Below are 22,479 nucleotides of genomic sequence, written 5' to 3' on the forward strand. Positions count from 1 at the left end.
AGCGGTTTCCAAGCGGATGAAATTAGCAAATGGCCACGTCATCTTGAAACAATTAGCAGCTTAATCTTCAGTTGCACAGGGGAGAAGCAGAATAATGAAGATGTCAGAAAGAGTTAGATGTAGAAATACTGTGTAGGTAGAAGGTAGGGTGACTAAAAAGAGCTACCAGCATGTAGGGGGTAGGTTTTATGATTTGTTTGAAGTTCTTAGAGTGTGTGTTAATGGCTGGTCTTTTTTATGGCTGCAAAATTCTGTAGTAATAGATTTTTAATCTGTGTTGTGAGTAACAAATGCCTGCACATTCCTTCTTTACTATTATTATTATTCTTTTTTAACGAAAAACATATTGTTGATACCAACAATTGGAAATCCATGTGGCAGAAATTTACTCTTTTGTCTTCATTTTACCAAACTTTTGCCATTTATGTTTCATCTGAGTGAAAAACTGAAGTTAACAAAATAAGACACCAAAACATAGCAATGAAATTATACCGGCATTGGCAGTGCAAGCTTAGCCATCACCTGTTATTGTCCCCAGTCTCTCTACAATTTTGTGCTGTGAATCTTTGTCTTGTAGATGCTTGGTGCATTGATATCTGTTTCAGTTTGAACAGTAAAGCTCCCTACACAAAACATTTACACATATATTCACACTCACACACATACATAATAGACACAGGCCTTGTAGTGTAGGAGCAAGAGAAGGTCTGAGGGCTGTGCTTTTCTTCTGATTAGCATTTGCTAAACCTTCTGAAGGTCAACGGAGAATGAATTCAGTATTTGTCACTATCAAGGCCACAAAAAGGGCTTGGGCATGTAATAAAGACTTGAATAAGGGTGCCTTATTGTTGGCTTGCTGGACCCCACTAGGGGGGCGAACAGTGGTCCGGGGAGAGCACTTGTGCTTCCTCCGTGTGACTGTACCATCTGGGGAGGTATGGTCATGTTTTCCCCCCTCTGTGAAATCTGGGGAGGAATCCTCCTTGTCTGCCATGACCTCCTTTGAGTGGTGAACCTCATTGTCTCCTTTCTCCTTGCTCATTCTGTTACGAGGCTTTGTGCAGTTCCGAGGACGTCCAGGCCTCGAGGGATGCGCTATGTGGGTCTGCCCTCCAGAGCCCACTGCTACTCCACGATTTATAGATGGATTCACTGTGCCTGATAAATTGTTAGTCTGAGCTCTGGACTCAGAATTAGAAACTGTTGGTGAACAGTTGGGGAAGTCCTCCTTGTGCAGTTCCTTAAGGTCTTTCCCAGCCATGTAAACCGGCGTCTGGCAACCCACTGAAGATGTTGAACCTCTGAAACGTTTCAGCCATTCCCATAGCGACAGGGCTTTACAGTCACATGACCAGGGGTTGTCATTGAGGCGTAGGTATTCCAGGGCGGGCAGCATGTCCAGACACTGCCCAGACAGCTCTGTCAGAGAGTTGTTGAACAAGTAAAGGGTGGTGAGACGTTTCAGGTCGTGGAAGGCCAAACGTTCAACCCATTCTATCTGGTTTTGGTGCAGGAGTAAACGATCCAAGGCTCGAAGACCTCTAAAGGTGTTCTGGTTAAGACTCCACAAACGGTTCCCATGCAGGAACAGGTGGCTCAGGTTGTGAAGATCCATGAATGTGTCATCCTGCAGATACTTAAGATGATTATCCTGAGGAGATACACAAAGCATTTTTTAATGTTAGACACTGATTTTAATCTTAAAATGTTCTTTATTTATGTAACTTTACAACATGTATGCGACAAGTCAACATCTCACACGATGTGCTGCATTTGAACAGCTGTTTTAACTGTTAAATCTACTGATCAAATGTGAAGACCTCAGATGAGAAAAGTTCTTGAACAGGCAAAACAGTTTTGGTGATGGGGTGTTGAATGATTTGGTACAATATTTCCTTCATTTTTGGATCGTCTGAATGATTCTCACTCAGTCAGTGTCATATATTGCTGTTTTGTCAGGGACCTTTGTTGTCTCAGAGCAAAGAGGGGCCTTTCGTTTCAGTTTTCAAGCACAGTTAAACAACATTTTTCCACATTATTATCCAGTGCTGCAGATAAATATTGTGAAGTAGTGTGTCCTGTGTTCTTATGCTAACCATTAAGTTGTGACCCTTAAATTGGAAATGCATGAAACAGTGAGTAAAACCACAAGAAAACAGTAACAAAACAAAACAAAAGCCTATTTAAACTAGCCTTCAACTCAGGTCTCATAAATCTTATCTCTGTATCTTTGTACAGCATCCCCTCTGCTCCACCGTCATTTCTTTACATGTAATCACTGCAGAATGGCATCTTAGCTCATGGCATCTAACATTGCAGTAGTCAGTCTGCAAATGTACCAGTGACAGAAAACACCTTGTGCTTTGATAAAACATCATTTTGGCGACCAGAAAATATGAATTGGCATGACGGTCAAGTTTTCCCTCATCAAGTTGTACCAGCTGTTTTTGTACATCTGTTATTTAACTTTAAGTAGGTGCCACTCTGAATCTTCTCTCCACATTATTGTCTGTCAGCACAATAACCTCATTTTCAGTGACTTATAATTTGCATAATATTTATTTGGAACATTGTAGACTGTGACTGCACACAATGAATTACAACTACAGGATTCTCTGACAATAATTTGCAACAAAATAGCTAAAAGAAACCAAGTCAGCATGTCATAAAAAAGGACTACCAATGTTTTGCCCAAGAACATGACACCACCACTTTCACTATTAGACCATTTATTTTCTTTTCTACTGCAGACTTTGAGTTTTAGCTAACTGGGTTGTGTTTTGTTAGTGCAAAACTAGATTTTCTACAAAAGCAACAGCCTAGAATCCCAGTGATGAAACACCCACAAAATGACATGCTGTTCACCTGCAAATAGAGATACTGTAGATTTCTCAGGCCTTGGAAGATGTTATTTGGAAGTGAACTGAGACCACAGCGGTACAGGTGAAGCGCATTGAGTCGACTCAGACCATGAAAGGTGTCTTCAGCCAAGGAGCGAAGGTGGCGGTTGTCTCCCAGGTCCAGCTCCTCCAGCAATGTAAAGCCATGGAAGGTGGATGGCTCAATGTATGTAATGTTGTTGGAGTAGATCCAAAGAGTCACTGTATTGGAACTGAAGTGACCCCGTAATAAACGATGGATCTTGTTGTTCTGTAAGAAGATGCGTTCACTGTCAGGAGGAATGCCATCAGGTACTGACAGGAAGTTGTGGGCTTGGCAAGAGACGGTGCTGGGTGCAGTGTAGCAGATACAGTGACGGGGGCAGGACCAGGAAAACTCGAGCCCACAGAGAACCAGCAGGAACTCTAGCCCGCAACCTGCAGAGAACACACACATCCACAGTTTGAGAAAGTTAATTCAAAGTTGATCATATTTAAAATAATCTCAGTTGTGCTGTACCTGTAATATAAATATGTTTAAGAGGGAAAGAAGATTACACACACATACAAAGATAATGGAAAATGGAATAAATGTGGGCAAGCTAACGCTCTCTGTAGTAATGTCACAATGCTAAATTATAAGGTTGTAATGCTAACATTTAATATTAAGCATTATTACGAGTGAAGATGATCAAGTTTCTAAAAATGTCAAACAGCTTGTGGTGCCAGTGGAAGAGCCAAGAATACTACTGAAGTCATTGAAAATAATCCTTAGGGGACCTTGAAAATTTCTCAAAGATTTAATAGAAATGGGTCTTTTAATGAACAAGATAAATCACTCTGAACCAAAAATGTCAACCTTATGACCATAACATGCTTGTAAAAAAATTCTTATTTTAATTAATCAAATACTTAAGCCAGAGCTGAAATATTGGACAGAGAGATTGACATCAATTTCTCTTTATCCTCACCAGTACATACATAAAAAATGTGAAATCACACATTGCTTTAGCACTGACTACAGTACAGAATCCACCATAATTCATCACCTGATTCCATCCCAATTAGGGATATGCATCTCTGATCATACGTTCTGAGTTTGGTTTTCATGTCTTCATAATATTTTCAATTCTTGGTAAACACTGTGCTACATATGGACCATCACATTTTACAGCCTGGATCCACCAAATGTGTTTAAACCCAAAATAAAAATGTACTTAGAGAACAAACAATAACACCTGCTCCACTGAGTCACTCATGTCTCATTGATTCTGATTGGATCTTTGCAGCAGCACTCGTATCTGATTTGACACATATGCAGCTATTTTGCAAATTATTCTTTCCAATATTCTGCCACCTTCAGGGACATGCCATAAGGAGTCCAATCCCTTCCCGGAGTCTTCTGCCACTCCATTTTGATGAGTGGAGGCTGTGATCAGTCAGTGTGTATGGTTAAATGGGGTGTGGGATGCTTATTTAAACTTGTAGTCAGTTGCTTTGAGGCGCTTTCTGATCATGATTCCACAGATTCTTGACATGGGAGATGTGGCTTATCCAAAGTCTCATCCAAGATGAGCACAACTCACAGCCCATTAAAAAAAACTCCATCTGACAAACCCCTTGCTATCTTATACTTAATTGATTATTCACAGCATAGTGGAGGCTGGTTTCACTGTCTCCAATCGATATGCCTCTGCTGCCTTTTAACCCACCCCTGTAATCCCAGGTCTTTTATGCAGAAAATTCAGGAGCAGAATTCCTCTACCCCAAGAGACAAGCCTATTTATCTGAATGTATTTTCTTGCCAAACTGTGGTTAAGCTGTGACATTCAGTGTCTCCACTGACCTTTAACAGTAATTCTCTGTGTCTAGTTGCAGAGTTGGAGCATGGAGCTGTGTCACCTGAACAGGAGTGTGCTCCCTCGGGCACAGATCTAATCCTATTTGTTAAGCCCTGCCACTGGGCAACAATGGAAATGCATGCATCCTCCCAAACCAGAACTGTGCTCACTAAATGAGGTGATTCTTCACAGTTGAACTCTGTCAAAAGGTAGAATGTGAGTGTTTGTTAATCTGTGCCGGTACTCTGTGTAGGCAAAAATATTGTATCGTGACCACTAGATGCCTTATTTTTATTAAGATTTCAGATTTTACTGACATATCATGCATCAAGACATGGATCCTTCAGTATGTTACAAGTGATATCCACACTTGTCACACTTTTGAGGCAAAACAAGAAAGCTTTTTAAATATTTTATCACTCTGTGGGTGTTTTTCATTTTAGTCTCTTTACTTGCATGAAGCACGGCATCTACTGACTGAGTAAATTGGAGAAAATACTTAGCATTACACTTAGGAAATAAGGTTTGCTTTATTTATCAGACAAATGAGACAGTAAATTTTCCAGTTGCTTCATGAAAACATTTGCATTAAGCAGCATCAACAGGTATTTGTGATGCAGCCTCCTAATAATTTAATTTGGTTCACATTTTATTGGGCTCCTGACCCTCAGAGAGGATTTTACAAACGAGCTTGAATAATGACACAAATGTAAACTGTGTTTTACTTTTATATTTTTTGTGAAACAAAATGATTAGATGATAGCCATTACCTGTCTTGGCAGGGATTTATCCAATGGAAAAAATGATATTCTCCAGTAATTATTTTCAGGCTTTAAACTATTTCCATTAACGCTTCACTTCATGCATGTCTTCAACAGAATTAGGTAGCAGATTTTTAACAGGAAAATGATCTGAGCAGGTGAGAGACAGAAAGTGATAAGCATGATTTACGGGGAAAGTGGGAGAATGAGAAGGTAGATGCTGCCTTGATAGTGAGAAAATTTGAAACAGTGATCTGCTAATCATGTTGGACACATAAGGATGTGCCTCCACTCTTCACTCGCCTCAGCTTGTCAGGACACAGTAATTGATTCTTTACCCTGCTAAATTTGTTCCTCTAAAATGGCCGTTTTTATGTCTTTGCCAGAAACTGTATATCCATTTAAAGTGGAACAAAAGAAAGAAAAAAAAACAAACAAACAACAACAACAACAACAAAAAAAAAAAACAACACATGCTTGGTGTTATATATTTTGCTCTGTTTTTTAATATGAACAATTTTATTCTACTTCACCCCCAATGAAGCTTTAGAGGACATGAATATATGATGTAAAAGCTCTTTCTACATGCATATTGAGAGGCAAGGGAGCGCTGAACATCCATTTCTTTGTTTACAGCCACACAGAGCATGAATACTCTTCTTTTTTTGCAGCTGGCATCACATTCCCTTCCACTGGGGGCTCAAATACCTGCCAGCTTACTGATTCAACATCCCCATGTACTTGCACCTCTAAACACAGTTGTAAACATAAATGCTCACATGCATTCTCTCTCTCTCTCTCTCTCTCTCTCTCTCTCTCTCTCTCTCTCTCTCTCTCTCTCTCTCTCACACACACACACACACACACACACACACACACACACACACACACACACACACACACACACACACACACACACACAAAGACAAAAACAATAAAACAAACAAAAAAAACAAACAAACCATTTGTGTGGTTTCTGTACCATGCATGTATGAGCTCTCCGGGGATACATGAAGGCATACATCCCGAAGCATTAAGACATGCATGATGTTTAGAAGTGAATGAGGCAGCTAATGCCAGTGTTACAGCATGAAAAGCTGAATGATGCTTGTTTACAGAGCTTTGAATAGCAAGTAGTTTTCAATACAGAGGAAAAAATAATTATACGGAAAGGCTGTCCTTAAATGAAAATGCAAAAAAAATTAATGTCTGTTATAACAGAAATGTGAGCTCACACAATAAGCCATTCAGCACAGATTGTATTATATAAATAGCTTTGGATGTGAAAAAGCATACATATGCCAATAGTGCCTATTGGCATTTGGCAAAATAAAGTAAAGGCCCTGAGAGAGAGATAATGTGTTTTTGGAAAGAAAACGGCAAAGCAATTCATGGTAGAAGCCTGCCTTGTCTATTAACACCCTAGTCACAAGTCTTGAACTTCCAAATCTTTCTCCATGAAGTTTTGCATCCACCTCCCTCTCTCTGCCCTCTGATCACTGAGAACAGAAGGTATTGATAACTCTTCACAGAGAGAATCACATTTGACTTCATGACCCTGTCATCACCAAGTTCCTATTTTTCTTTGGTGGGGTTTTTTTTGAAAAGGAAATAGATAAATAAAGGAATAAAACAGAGTAGTGAAGGTCCCCTGGCAGACAATGAGAAGTGACTTTGTAGAATATCAATGAAACACAGTTCACACTAGATTTGCCCTCATGAATAACACATCTTTGCTAATAGGAGAGAAACGGTACGTCTGTAAAGCTGCGTGACTCTGCCCATCATTAGACTGGACAAACTCAATTTCCTGTGTCTCTCCGAAGACCCCGATAAGCACTCTGCAGCTCTGACTGCTGTCATTGGTTGGGTCTAAATAATGTCCTGACTACTTCAGCTCAAAAAGGTGTTTGCAATCATGCTCATGCACACACTATAGCTAATGTTAGTGAAGAGAAAAAGATTATTGATTGATTGAGTGATTCCTCTTGGAAGCATAGCTTAAAACTAAGCTAACTACGTCCATCATGTTTTTATTTCTTTGTGGAGATAACTATGTTGCATGCTATACTCTGCATAATTTTAATATAGGTTATGAATTCACAAAGATGATCTATATTAGTATGCTTATGTAACAGAAATATCCCCTTTTGGATTTAAGACATAAACATGTTTATCAGTGCCAGTGTCATTATTGACAGTCAAAAATATATTTGATTGTTATATACTAAGAGAAAAAAACATCCCTTATGATGGCAAGTTTTACACTCAATGACAAAAATTACTTTTGGTCACATTGTCCAAAGATGTAATTAGAGATGCAAAGGTGAGTTATTCAACCCCCAAAAGCATCAAAAGGCAAGTGAATTGTGATGACGGTAACATCATGCTCTGGGGTTTTTGATTGTGCAAAGTGGATGAATGAATGAAGATAGAGAAGTACATAAAAATCTTCAGAATAACATAAGTATCAAAAAGTGACCATAACCTTAAATATAGCAGAATTGGTTGCTAAATGGATAAAATATGCTAATGTTGGATTTGGCCTTGTTAGAGTTCTGATTTCTGCTGCACTGAAAATATAGTAACTGTGGAGATAAATCTCAAAATAACCAATTTTACTAAGAGGAGTGGTCCTGAATTCTGTCAGAAGTGACTTCAAATGGCATAAAGTCAAGATGTAGCATTCTTGATACAAATATTTTTTAAAATAAGTAATCAAACCACATCGACATAAATTAATGTAACAATAGCTTAATGTCTATAAACGATACAGTAAAACATGTTTTATTTATATTTTCTTACACAAGCCTTGATTTTACAGCAAGTAAAACAAATTCAATAGAACATCAGCTTCTGAAATTTCAAGTATGAGCAAGTGATTGCATCTTTATTTTAATTATACTTATGTTCAAGGACTAAAAGCACAAATGGCACACAAATCACACATGTAATTAAGCTGCCTGTCATTAGCATTTTTAAAGAATTTTTGTTTACTGTTTGACTCCTGCCATTATTTTCTGACTGAACAATGAACACACACATAAACATCACCAGCTGCTGGGAATCTCTGCATGCTGAACTTTATAAATACTGTATATTTTTGGTGCAAAAGCACACTGAATGAATCATTCTTAGAATTTCTGTTGGTACTGATTGCTCATACTCATGTTGGCATGGTGCAAATAAATGGCAATGGTTTATCAAGGGTTAATACTGCAATTAGTAAATAGCGAATTTACAAAATTTCAAGGGAATGCTCTTGAGTATGACTTTTTAAATTTGAGCTGCAAAATTAATTTTTTCCCTCCTGTAACTGAAGTAGTTTCTACAAAAGAGAGATCAATCAGCTTTTGCTGCAGTTCAGTCATTGCAAATCCTGATAAAAAGGCTTTTTTAAAATATACTTTAGACAGTCTGAATTTCACAGAACGTTCCAGATCATACAACGCAGGCTGCCTTTCAGACAAGCTTGGCTTTTGCTATTGATATTATTTTGCTTGTTCTATTTCATGCTTCATGCCTGTGATTTGTTCAGTGTCTATCAGCACTGTGTGTTCTGTGAAAGTGTTAAGCACTCGATGGTGTCACTGCTTCCAGTACATTAATTAGAATTTGATCACTCTCCTGTCAGTTTGGCTTCTCTTCAAATGTGAGAAAGGCTTCATGTTTATAACTGCATCTTTGCCAACTCTTAAAGTTAAGAGAAAGGATGAGAATCTCAAGTCCAGTCAGTGAGCTGGGTTTGTGTTTTTTTTCAGTTTATAATGTAATGAAGAAAAAAAACAGTTCAAAAAGTTCAAAAGTTAAAGGACTTCATATAATGTCTTGAGGAAAACAAATTGAAAGCCTTTTTGCAGCAAGAAATGGTGACATTTTCCAAACAAAGCTTGAAAGACTCTAAGACGGCTATAAAATGTATGCACAAGATCTGACCTGACAGGGTGCCAAAAAGTTTGCTAAGGATCGATGTTTTTTGTTTAACTAGTTGTAACACTCGTAATTTAGAATGAGGGTGCCAAAACCTTTGCATGCCACAACAAGTCTGCATGTCCCAGCATTACTGATATTTATAAGCTGTGATTTATATTTGGAATGGACCAAATGAGAGAATTCGATGGAGTCTAATTTGACAGCGCAGACAGATTCAGCTGAAGGGCTTATAAACTGCCACGCAACACACAAACATAAAACGAAGTAAGCAAGCAAACCAGAAGGAAGTTCAACATAAGACAGGCAGAGATGATGTGTGTGACAGCAGGTTGACAATTCATACAGCCTAAAAATAACTCTTCCAAACAAGGCACCATATGGAGCATGCACAAAATAGAGGGGAAGGATTGTGGAGTGTTCAAGTGAATAAAGCTCATCTGATTTATTGATAATATTTGAGAATGCTGAGAAACCAAGCGGTGAGTTGGATGGCTTACAGCTGTACAGTCCACATATGTTTGATAACATTTTAATTAACAGACTTTAGCACTAACTCTACTTGCATTCAGAGGCACGCCTCCACCTGCTGCTCTTTTATTCTTTTTGCGCCTTTAGAGCATTCTTGTGAACATTGATCGATGCCATTCACCATGCTAGCACACCTGCACAAATATAAAGCACACACAGCAGCCTATGTACGCAAGCACATTTACCAAATCACTGCTGGTGGGAGCAATACTATCAGCCACCAACTACATTCATTTATCACGACAGCACAAACCCAAATGATTCAAATATATTGCACTCCCTGTGGCGGTATTGCACTGCAGTGGCCAACCTAAAGTAATGGTTCTGCCAAAACTATATAAATCATCTAAAGTGTATCCATATGTAGTTTATATATTGCAGTTCTATTGAAGTGATAGAGAGTATATATAATGCATCTCCCTTTGGTGGAAAAGCTAATAATTATCTTTCATATTGATGTTCTGTGGCTCTCAGAGGTGTTTAGGAGCGGCAGCTCTTCAAATATAGTCAAGTCTTTATAGTCAGTTTGATAGTATAGATGGATATTTGATGTAAATGCCACCTCACAGGCCAGCTGCAGTAAAATACACCTGTCTTATTATCATATAACTCTAGCTACATTTACTTTAGAAAGAAAAGGCAACTACACATACATGAAGTGGGTGTCCAAAGACGTATTACTGTATGCCCCTGTAAAGAGTTCAGTAACAGGAGTCTTCATAAATCATATTCTTATGGTCACTCTGACAAAAAGCTATTTGCTTTGAGGGACTCACATAACAGTAAAGGAACTCTGTCTTCTGGAGTCCATAAGGCAACAAAAGCTGAAATCATGACAGAGTTGTGAACATGAGTCAACAAGCCCATGAGATGTTTGTTTAACAGCAAATGAATTAACATCTCCAGCATGGAGTAAAAGTGCTCTACAACCATTATAAGAAACACAGGGTATGAAAACACACCTCAGACGTCACAGCGACTGCATGTAATTCAACACATCTGGCCAGTGATGCAGTTGGATATTGATGAGACCTGATTGTTCTTCTAAAAATGGTTGATGATCCAGAGTGATCTTTGAGTTAGCAGCATTGCCTGTTCAGTGAGGGGAGTACAACTGGAATAAGATCACCTGTCAGTAGTGTTAAAAAAGATGCACACTGTACTGCAGCAGGCCAGAGGAGATAATGCATGACAGCAAAATACCTTTGAATCGGGAAGTGGTTTGAAAAGTATGTGCCACTTGGATTACACTGTATGCGCAGGACTGCTTTTCTTTTAAAGAATAAAAGTGGGTAAATAAATGTAAACAAAGAAATGCTTCTTTTAAACTTAACTTACTGAAAAGACATCACTCAGTTAAATATCTATTTACAGGCATTTATCTATACACACAAATAAAGAAGAAAAATACAAGAAAAACTAACCTATTATAAAGCAATACTGCCTCTAATATGCAAAGACATCAAGTCTTTTTAAAATTAAACTAGACATTGGTTTGCTTATATATGAAAGTACATCATCCAATCGCCTCTCTTCAGGAACTTTTTCCCTTGACAAAGACAAGCATCTTTTTTTAGGGCATGTCTGCCACTATTTTTCCAAGCTATTATCAAAGTGTTTTATGCAATATAACCACTTTGTAAGGAATGCTCGTTTGTCTGAGACCTTTAAACAAACGTTTCCATCAGGCTTTTTGTAAAGGCAGTCACCTAACGACATTAAAAAAAAAAAAAAACAAATGTTGCTTGCATTTTCCCAAGCAGCTGTTTTTTCTTAAATGACTGTTCTGATACAACTAATGTGCACAGTACTTACATATCTAAATGTTACTGAGATCCTGCATTTAATGGGTACAAAACACTAATTTAATTTCATTACAAGTCTGGCTTTTATTTCTCCTTCTGTATCACAAACCCAATTTTTGAATTATTCTGTCTTGCAGTGGTTTTACTTGATTTTATAGCATTCAGCTGCTGACTGGACGGTTGTCAGTCTGCCTGGCTTGTCCAGCTGCTGTGTCTTGTTCAATCTTGCGTGTGTATATCAATGCCAAAGAGCAGCACGGCCCATCATTGTCTCTCTCAACGTGACAGCGAGCAGTAGTGATGCTATGTGACAGCGAGCAGACAGATTGAAGGAAAAGCAGCAAATGACAAAGAAATGTCTCAGTAGGTTGCTGTGTTGACTCTACCTCCCTTAATAAAGAGGTGGCAGACGGAGAATTTCTGTGCGAGGCTGTTCTAAAGAGTAACTATGGAAAAATATGTCTACAGGGCTGATACTGGAGTTCCTCTGTGAACCGAGGACCTGGTAACAAGCCCTCTGTCAGCCAGCATCTGTCTACCAAAGAATCTGAGCAAGGTATTGAATCATTACCAGCTCCACAGTTGTTGCTCTTTAACTGACCCTGGGCTTTGATGTTTCTGTAGAAGAGGCCAAACAAAATACTGTAATTTCCCCATGGAGTTAATAAATTAACAGAGTGCTTAGAAATGCAGACCAGAATGGCCAGTGCAGGGCTGCAGCCTAAAGTAGAAATGATTTATTTCTCCTTTTGGGATTCATACAGCAACACACACAGAACAAGTATATTATTGTCAAAGTTACAATCAGTTTAATAACAGGCTTGTGTGCCCTACAATTTGTCTTCATCTCTGTACTTTTATCTCATCACCCTTTATTTCACATACCTGTCATCTGGAACACTATAATCACTCAGATGGCCTGAGAGCACTTTGCTGCATGACTTAACAATGCTCATGTGCTAGCATGAATAATTCAACATTATTCATTAAATTCATATTCATTTTATTTTTGCCCCTGAATTGTTATTGCTTTGGTGTTTTTTTAAACAACAAAGAGAGTAAACACACAGAATATATGGTGACATGTTTCTTTGAGAGTCTACAACCTCAGACTGTTTTGGATTCAGCATCATTATCATTTAAATCAATGCAAAATTGATTGTAAGTGCATCTTGTGAAGATGTGACAATCAGTTCCGCAAACACATTCTGGCCAGTGTACAAGCCAGTTTTTCTTCAATAATCATGTAAAAGTTATGTTGTTCTACTTTGAAACCATCAATTCAGTATAGACCTACAATGTGACATTTTCTGTTTCACTGGTCTCCAATTTCTGGTTCCTTACAGGTTTCTTTTTAAAACAAACTAAGATTCCTTTCTGCTGCAGCAGCTACCTTATTGCATACAAACCTCATGTGCCCTAGATTCGACAGATCAATTATTTATAGCAGGTGAGAGTTTGGTGTTCTATGTGAATAAAGACAAACACACACACACACACACAAGCAGTTTCAGTGGTCTCAACTAATGGCTTCAAGGAGAAAAGGAGAAATGTAAAATCCGGCAGAAAAACATGTGAGAGTACAGCGATGCTTTGTGGCTCATTAGTTCAAAAGACAGTAGGATGACCAAGATATGAAAAGGACAGACTGGCTAAAAGTCAAAGCTGAAAAATGACACTACATAGGGCACACACGAGTGTGCTAAGAGGTTTGTACAGTACACACAGTGGTACATAACCACACAGTACAAATAATGTAGCTATGCAAGCTAACAGCTCATGAAGTAAACAGCAGCTGCAGTTCAAGTGTTTTACACCCCCCCCAGATTCTGTTACTTCAACATCAAATGCTCTCTGCTTGTAGTTTTAGAGAAGTTTCCCCTTTACACAAGATCATCCTTCAGCAAAATATAGCCTGAGAGCCAAGAGTGGTCTCAGGACTATCTGAATCCGCCCAGCAACAACCTCAAATGAAAACAAAAGAGTCCCAAAAGAGCAACAAAAAACAGGACTTTGTTTAGGAATCTTGAGGCAAGAAAAACTCTGTAGGCCTACTGCCTTCTCATGTAACCCAAACAAAGAATGTTATTTTTACATTTACATATACTACCAAAGGTCATGATAGGTTGACCCCCAGATTCTCATTCATTTTTATATCAGGAAGGTTTAAAAAGCATGACCTTCAGCATGTAAAGAGCCACTTAAGGCTTTATTGTGGATTTAAAGGCGTATTTATCCCATTTTGGAGTCAACTTCTTTTCATCTTTACCTCTTTGAGACACAAGTACTTTATGGGATATAGTCCCTATTTATTTTGTTATCACTTTTAATGTTTTTATCAGTATGATTCCTTCTTATTATGTCTTTCTGGATCATGAAAGCCTGTAGATTATATTTTTTACAGTGACACACTAAAAACTACATGTGATATAAATGGGTTCTAGTTGAAATGGAACTGACTAAACTGGACATTTCTTGGTAGACATTTCATACAAACTAGCTTTCTAGAAAACCTTATCACATCTTATGTGTTGATGCGGATGTGTTCCATGAGGAATGAAAACACAAAAGAGTATTTGAGCATAAGAGCAGAAGGTGAGGAGCGGGAAGGAAGAGAAAAAGTGACAGACCTTGATCTTCAGAAAGTAATCCCTTTTCATTAAGTGTACTTTTTTAGATGCTGAGTGCTTCACCATTGATCCTTGTGTAATGTCAATTAATTAATGTGCTGAGGCTTATTACTTTGAAAGCCTTCAACCCTACAACCCAGCATTTATTGTAACTTTTCTCACAACAACAAGGGAAAATCAGTAAGTTCAGTCCTAAATTAATTATTTAGATCTGTTTTGCTCTCAATATTATTTTCTTTTCTTCACTTTTTTTTTATCCCCACTGTTCTGTGTTTATTCAATCTGTTTTGGGGGTTTGGGCTTCCAGGACGTTGGCGCCTGTGTCTGGCCTGTAAATCTGCAGTGCTGCTCTTCTCCACACTGCTGTTTCTGCTTGGTTTCAATGACATTTTTGCTGATTTAGTTTATGAACGTCTGACACTCTTTTCTATCAGATCTTCTGCGATTGACAAAGATATCTAATCTTCCTGTGCTTGTGTTCTCTATTCTCTCTTCCTGGAGGCTGATCCTCATCTGGCATCCTAAGCCATGTCCTTCTGGGACCACATAGACCACTGATGAGGAGGGGAAAAGGAGCTGGTGTCCAGATAAAGCTCAGGCTGTTCTGGAAGTATGGAGTGACCAGTAAGGAATGTTAAGCATTTCTGGTTTGCTGTATTTAGTTAATTCCCATGTTTTTTTCTTTTTTTGTTTTTTTGTTTTTTTTCCCACATCCCTGCTTGGATATGTAGGGCCAAGATCTTTGAGGTCATGCTGCCTGCTCATTGCTTGGTCTTCATTTCCTGTGGTGGGTGGAATATTTGAGGGTCAGGGATCAAACCTTCAGCTATGCTGCCCCTCTGAGCATTGCGCTCTTTAAAGCCCGATCTGCATCTAATAAAACGTTCCGGTTGAAGGATTTTATACTCTGGATTTTCTGCTCCTCACTGAAACCTGGCAGTGTGCCTCAGACCATTTGTCCCTCATTGAACTCTGCCCAGCTGGTTACTACTTCATCGGTCAGCCTGGGACATCTGACCAAGGAGGAGAAAGTGTTGTTGCAGTATTTAGAAGCGCATTTTAAAATTTTGGTTTTAACATATTGAGCTCAAAATGATCAAGCACCAGTTTATATCAGTGACCTTTTGCATCTTTATGTTCCCAGCAGGTCCCTGAGATCACATGATCAGAGTCTGCTGGTTGTGAAGCAAACATGGCTGAAAACCAAAGGTGACAGAGCCTTTGCATCAGTGACTCCCTCCCTCTGGAACCCCCTCCCTCTCAACCTTAAGTCTTGCAGACTCAGTGATCTCTTTTAAAAAGTAGCTAAAATGCAGTTTTTTAAACTTGCTTTTGCTTAATTTTTATTAAACATTGCATTGCAATGCATTAAACATACAAACATTGCAGAGTTTGGAGTCCATCTCCAAGTTCTGTTGTCAGTTTCAGACAACAGCAAACACTGCAAAGGTGGAGATCATGATGATGCACACTCTCAAAAGGAAACAAAAAAAAGAAGCAGTTGACGCTGGCGGTCTGTGCGGCCATTAATTACATTATATACATCTTAAAAAGATATCTATTAATTCTTAGTTCACAATAATAATTTGTTATCCCAATGACAGATTTGTGGTTTGCAGGTGGAGTTTGCTGAGAAATCCTCAAATACCAAATCATAGTTTAAGGAATATCCAACTCTCACTCCTTTTTGAGAAGCTTTGACCTGTTGGACATCAAGCCAGGCCGTAATGTGGTTTTCAGTTTCCACCCCCGTAACTTTGAAAAAAGTTTTTCTTGTCTGTAAGAAAATTCATCAGAGATGTAAGTTAATAGAAAATTAAAGCAAAATTCTTCATGTATCCCATCAGTTCCTTTCTGAGTGCTACACATAAGCCTTCTGAAAACGGACCAAATTACGCATGTAAAGGTAGACGGATGGAAGGATCTGCATCCCTCTTTAGCAAAGAGCGTAAATGGGCCTTTACATGTCTGTAAATGGATATAATTAAGTACTGTTTGCATGTACAAACTGTTTCTACTCCTTTCCTTCTTTCTACCATGTGCTCTCGTTGTTTAATTGATTCCGCTGCGGCATCCAAAAACTACAAAACAGGAGCCGTTGCTGGATAAAAGAAAATCACTGTCTAATTGTGATTAGACACCCTGAGTCTGCCTGTTGAAGATACTATAGCTACTTATGGGATTTAGTAAGTCCCTGAAAATCCACAACATCAAACTAAACGTTAATTTAAAAGTGTACACACAAAAACTTAGAAGCATACAACCTGAATGAATTTGTTTTCGCAGGTATTTAAGGAGCAAACTTTGAGGATCATGAAAAATCACTCGGTCTTTTTAACAAGACATTCTGGTGTTCATTATGTCACAAGAGCTGTTCCTCCTGCCACAACTTGGCCATTTGAATTTTGCTTTCCTCTTCTCCATTGTAAACCTGAACCCCTCTGGAGGCCAACCACACAGCTTTGTGAGTGCTTTCCCCTCCCTCACAGCTGCTTGTCTGCATGCAACTACAGCTCACAAGTGAGTGCTCCCAATCCTCTTTCTCCTCATAAAGCCAAGTGCCTTGCTGCAGACATTTCACAGATAAGTGGTTTATTTTTTTTCCCCTCCACGGTGATGGCCTGAGACTAATTTTTGTTGCGTGTAATGACTTGGTCCCTTGAACTCTTTCGATATATAACCAAAAAGGGTTCCTTCCACTGAATATTGCAGCTAGTAATAAACAATGATATTCAGATGAGCAACGGTAAAAGACTATATCAGCCTCCATCTCAGTTCATATGGTCAAATGATGAAACATGATTCCCTCTAGCCACTTTCCCCCCCATCTCTCCTTGAAGATAGATAACGAGAAGTAAAGTCAAGGACAGAGAGAGAACCAGTGAGGGTTTTGTTTACAAAAGAAACCGGGGAGAGTGTATTTCAAAGACAAGCAGAGAGGCAGAGAAATGGAAGGAAAACAAAGACGCATTATAATAAAATACTCACTAAACTCAGCAAGCACAGCAAGAGTTGCTGAGCTGAAATGTGCTTGCTCTAAAAGTTAATGTACTTAAAATTCCTAATTAGAAGTAGATTGTTCTACTTCTAATTAGGAACCCAAGAAGCAAACAGATTATACATCACCTTTGTGCAATCTCTACTTTTTGAGTCCATCAGTAACAGCGACCTAGATATTTTAAATAAGTGTGAAAGTAAACAATAAACCAATTTTTTAGAAGCGACATGAACAGGTCACCAGTCTGTCACAGGGCTAACACAGACACAATGTATGCTCACACATATGGTTTATTTAAAACCACTAATGGATGACTGTGGATTTGGATAAAAGCTTGGGCAGGCTCAGGGAGAAAATACAAACTATATACAGAAGGGGCCCCACGCACATTTGAACCAAGAAATTTCTTAATGTAAGGGTCCTCTTTTAGTATAGCACTTTGCTGTACTAAAAGAGGACCATGTGAATATTCATTTCACTTCATGACATGATGAAAAAAATGGGACCTTGTCTTCATGAATGGGATTTATTATTAAATTTTCTAATGCAATTCCCATGATTAGTTTAGCTTTTCATTTCAAAACTCCTTGATGCCAAGAATAAACAGAAGAATCAAGCAGCTGGGCATGAGCCTCAGCTTCTCTAACAGCAGGACAGCTCTGATTCAAACTGACCCAAGCAAAGCAAAGCTACAAACAGATAAACCATTGGCTTTTTACAAATACTCTGTGGTATTTTGTAAAGGTTAGACATTTCTGAGAGAGTTTATCTCTGACCATGAAAGAACAAAAGCTGAGACCACCGTTTATTTTGTGATTTGTTGTTGCTGAGAACCATCTCCATCTCCAAAAACAAGAGAGACAAAGACACACATGATTATCTAAAACTGGTTGAAAACACAAAAGTTCAATTCTTCCAGAAAATAAAATATAATGCTTTTAAACCAAAATTGGAATACAGCAGCTTTGATGACTGTCAACAAACTCTGGTCTGCTTTGCAGTCTTTAATATATTATTGTATATATACACAAGTAGTCAGGATTAATTGCTTAAGTCACACCCATTTTGAGACTTAGCACTCTTATACAAGAGCAAGACCCCCTGCTGGGTTTACTCATATTGCCTGCTTTTTGTAAAATAAATAGCACAGGTCACAAAAAAACATGTCCTACTGCTTACTAGGACACAGCATCTATGCCTGTGCCAGAGGACAGCAGTTGCTTATTGTTGTGCTGTTTATGTTTTCTTACTATAGAGGTTTGGTTATAAGATGGTAACTGACTGACCTTGAAAATGCTTAACCTTTTGGTTGCAGAAAAAGACCAGAAGACACAGAGAAATAAAATCACAACGCACACAATAAAAAGGGTGGGATTTAACATGCTCACTGGGCATCACATTGATAAGATCCTACAATTTAGACGGTGACCAAAAAACAAAGAGACAGATGTTCACTGACTCTCCAGGCGATCTTGATAGTTGACTACTGGTTTGATGTATAAAGCCTCTTAATCTTATGCTGTCAAGCTGACAAATAATCTGTCCACAGACAAATGGAAGCATTCACTAAAGTACTCAAAAACACATTTGTGTTAGTTCTATCTATAGCTGGTGTCTTTGTGTTTATCTTACCTGTTTATCGTCCATTAACTCTTACCCTAAAACCAAAGTACACAGCTGGTGTGCAGTATGATTTTACACAAAATAAATAAACATATATTTACACACCCTCAGTAATGTCTATTTATTTTAGAGTAATATACAAGTATGTATAACGTTTTTAATCAACACTAGGATTTTAAATTCAGGGGGTTAAAGATGAGTGACATGATGGGATAGGAAAGAAATGAGAGTAGGAAAGATTCCAAGCCAGAGGTGAAAATGGAATAAGTGGAAGATTGCTCTTTTAGCGTTTGTGTGCAATGCAGGACTCCTTCACAGCAGACTGACCAAGCCTCATAAAGCACCCCTGCCTTGCATATCTCCCCACTGGGGTTATTATCTTCACACCTCTCTGCCCTCACCCCCTCAGATGTTACCTCCGCACTATGTCACCCTCTCTCACCCACCTATTCTTCTCTATCCGCAGGCAGCGTTGCTGCAAGGGCTGTCTCAGAGGTTAAACTGGGCCCCAGTCAACCATGGGAAGCTCTAATAGCAAAAGCCCAAACTCAAATACTCCAAGTTTGCCAAAGTGATTCATTTTGCTAAGCTCACACTTCTGACAAATTAAAAAACTTGATACACATTGAGAACTTCTAAACAGGTTAAAATGTACTTTGCTAAAAAAAAAAACAAAAAAAAAAACAAAAACAAAAAACAAGCAACATACTCATCACTGGAAGAAAATTGTCTTGACACTGATCAAATGTTGTCTAATAAGTAAGATACAAACACAACAAACAGATAATGAACATTAAGTGTGCTTCAAAACGTCTTCAACTGTCACCTCTAACAGTAAGTTGAATCAAATTTAGGCTTCTGGTGGTGAACTTGGAAGTGAAAAGATGTTATTTCTGTAGCATTTTCCTTTATCTGGGACCCTGAAACTCATTATGTCATGTAACAAAGAACAGAAAATATCAATATAGAATAAACTTCAGCACAATGTGTGCATCTGTTTGATTCCTTTTTTGATTTTTTTCCCCTCTGGAAAAGTTTCTACTTTTTCACTGCATGTTTTACCCTCACTGATTCTGGTTTTGTTGAACAATCCGCAAACCTTCTCTTTCTCTCTCTCTCCTTTTTTTTAAATGGCCATTTTTCTTTAAAAGAACGATAACATCCATCTACAGAGTACAGGCAAGAGACTCAAGCTTAGAATCAGATTTCTTTCTTTCTTTACTTTTTAAAAGTGAATATGATGAACAAAAAGATCAAGTATGACATAAAAGTTCAGACATTAAAACCTCTCAGGGCCACAACATAGCATGATACAAAGTTCTTTAGCAAATCAGCCAATACTTGAAGCTCTTTGAGCAGATTTTGGATTTTTCTTCTATCTCCTTCCCTTGTGGAAATGCCCGCAATTCTTTACAGAGAATTTTCTTTGAAAATGGGATGTGTGGGTGAGTGAGTAGGCGGGTTGGAGTTACAGATGTGGGGATCTGTTCAGTACTGCCTACAGAGATAGTGGGGCTGAATGATATACACCATGTGGGTGCAACATATACCAACAAACAGCAAATTGAAGTAGACAGAGTCAAAGTAAATAAAAAATTTCATGATATTTAAAAGAAAATCACAATTTTATTGGCAATTTATATTTTAGTATTATTGCAGTGCAATGCACAGGAAACATTCTTATATTCTTTTCCACGTGTCCAACTGACCAGTCTGTAACTTAAAATGATAGCACAAACTTACAGTACATTCTTATAAGAATTAATCATACATATTTAAAAAAAAAAAAAACTGTGCAGAAAAAATGAGTAAACACAGACTGTGATATATCAACTATTTGTGTACGAGTATGTGCTGAATTATTTTATTCACCAGATACTGGTGAGCATGCAACCCTGCACCTCTGCATCAAGTCAGTGAAGTAAGTGAAAGAACATTACATTGTGCATTGGGGTCTTTCTTTATGTTTAGACCTTTTTGATACCTTTCTAATTGTTTAGCAAACAAAAAACACTAAAAACAAAGTCACGATCAGAACTCAGTAACATTTCTTTTATTACTTTATTAAAACCAAATTGATCAAAACAATTTACCATAGTTTTTTCTCAGTTTTTTTTTATCGTCAGTGCTGCAGACGAATTATGAAGTCATTGCACTGTATTAGCTCTCTGTCTTCAGTGGGGCACATAAGTCGAGCTCTGAGGTCTTTACACTGGCTGCCAGTTCGTCAGAGAAAAGTCTTTAAAGTTCTGCTGCTGGTCTATAAAGCTTAAATGGTTTAGGACCAAAATACATCAGTGACCTCTTGACCTAGTATGAACCTACCAGAACCCTCAGCTCTTCTGGATCCAGTTTCTGATCAGTTCCCAGCAGGGCTCGAATTACACTGGGGCTTTCGGGGAGCCTTATTTTCGCACTTGCACCTTGACTTTGCATGTAATGTGCACGTGCATAATAAATGCACATAGCGCATTCAAACATATGGTTACTATTAAAAAACTACTGTATGCAGCTTGTTTAATCAGAAACAGTGATGGAGAGCTCTACCACAAAAAGAAGTACATCAGAGTGTGTGGACGCTCATAGCACACAACAGGCGAACAATGCTGCTGTCCATGGTGCTGAAGGAAACAGAACAGAATCATCCGTGTCGTTTGGAAGATTTTTAGGGCTCCCCCTTAAAGTATCAGCTAAATGTCTTTGGGGGAGCTCCTCTGCCTTTCAGGGGAGCCAAGTTCCCCTTAGCTCCCCCGTAATTCGAACCCTGGTTCCCAGAGTCTGAACTAGACATGGAGAAGCTACATTCAGCTTCTATGCTCCACATGTCTGGAACAAACTGTTCATTTAAATCCAAATGAAAGACCCACCTGTTCTCTGCTGCATTTCAAAAGTTTTTTTTATTTAGAAGTCCAAATCTGCATCTGTTTCTTTTAAGCATGAATTTTAAAACTTGATCATGTTTTAATACTGTTTTTCCCTACATAACTTTACTTCTTCCATTTTATCTATTTGAGCTTTGTCTTTCTGTTTTAATTTATTTTATTTCTTTTAATGTTTGTTTTTTTAATGCACCCTGCTCTAATGCTTTTACTGTTTTATGTAAAGCACTTTGAATTGTCTTGTACATGAAATGTGCTATACAAATAAATTTGCCTTGCCTTAAGTGTCAAACCTTCACATTCATGTTCTTTACTCGCCTCTTTGTTACAATGTACCATATTCTAACAGAGCCTAGATAGAGTCACTCTCACTTTATTAGCAAACAGCACAGCAAGCATGAATGAGTGACAGCTACTTCACATAAAATGTTGACTTACATGGACTCACAAGCCATTTACAAGCTGCTGCTCTACAGTGATGAAATCCTGATTCTTGAACTGCAATGGTGTTTGACAAAATCAGCACTCGCGTAAGCAGAAGACACCATAAGTGAGGATGCATGGCTTTGTTAAAAGAACATGTAGATAATGATAGAGAGAAA

At 38.3% G+C, this 22,479-nt stretch overlaps 1 protein-coding gene across 2 annotated transcripts in view; it reads right to left on the minus strand.

The window, feature by feature from the left end:
• Positions 1 to 725: 725 nt before the first annotated feature.
• The window catches only part of rtn4rl1b (reticulon 4 receptor-like 1b), a 157,134-nt gene continuing 135,380 nt past the window's right edge, over positions 726 to 22,479 (minus strand). For both annotated transcript variants that reach the window (XM_041995797.1, XM_041995796.1), the window contains 2 exons: positions 2,866 to 3,317; positions 726 to 1,651 (listed from right to left, as the gene is read on the minus strand). In XM_041995797.1, coding sequence (XP_041851731.1) covers positions 758 to 1,651; positions 2,866 to 3,317 — 1,346 coding nt within the window. In that variant the 3' untranslated portion in view covers positions 726 to 757. The remainder of the gene's footprint in view (positions 1,652 to 2,865; positions 3,318 to 22,479) is intronic.

This window comes from Melanotaenia boesemani, chromosome 9, assembly GCF_017639745.1.
Source record: "Melanotaenia boesemani isolate fMelBoe1 chromosome 9, fMelBoe1.pri, whole genome shotgun sequence".
NCBI lineage: Eukaryota > Metazoa > Chordata > Actinopteri > Atheriniformes > Melanotaeniidae > Melanotaenia > Melanotaenia boesemani.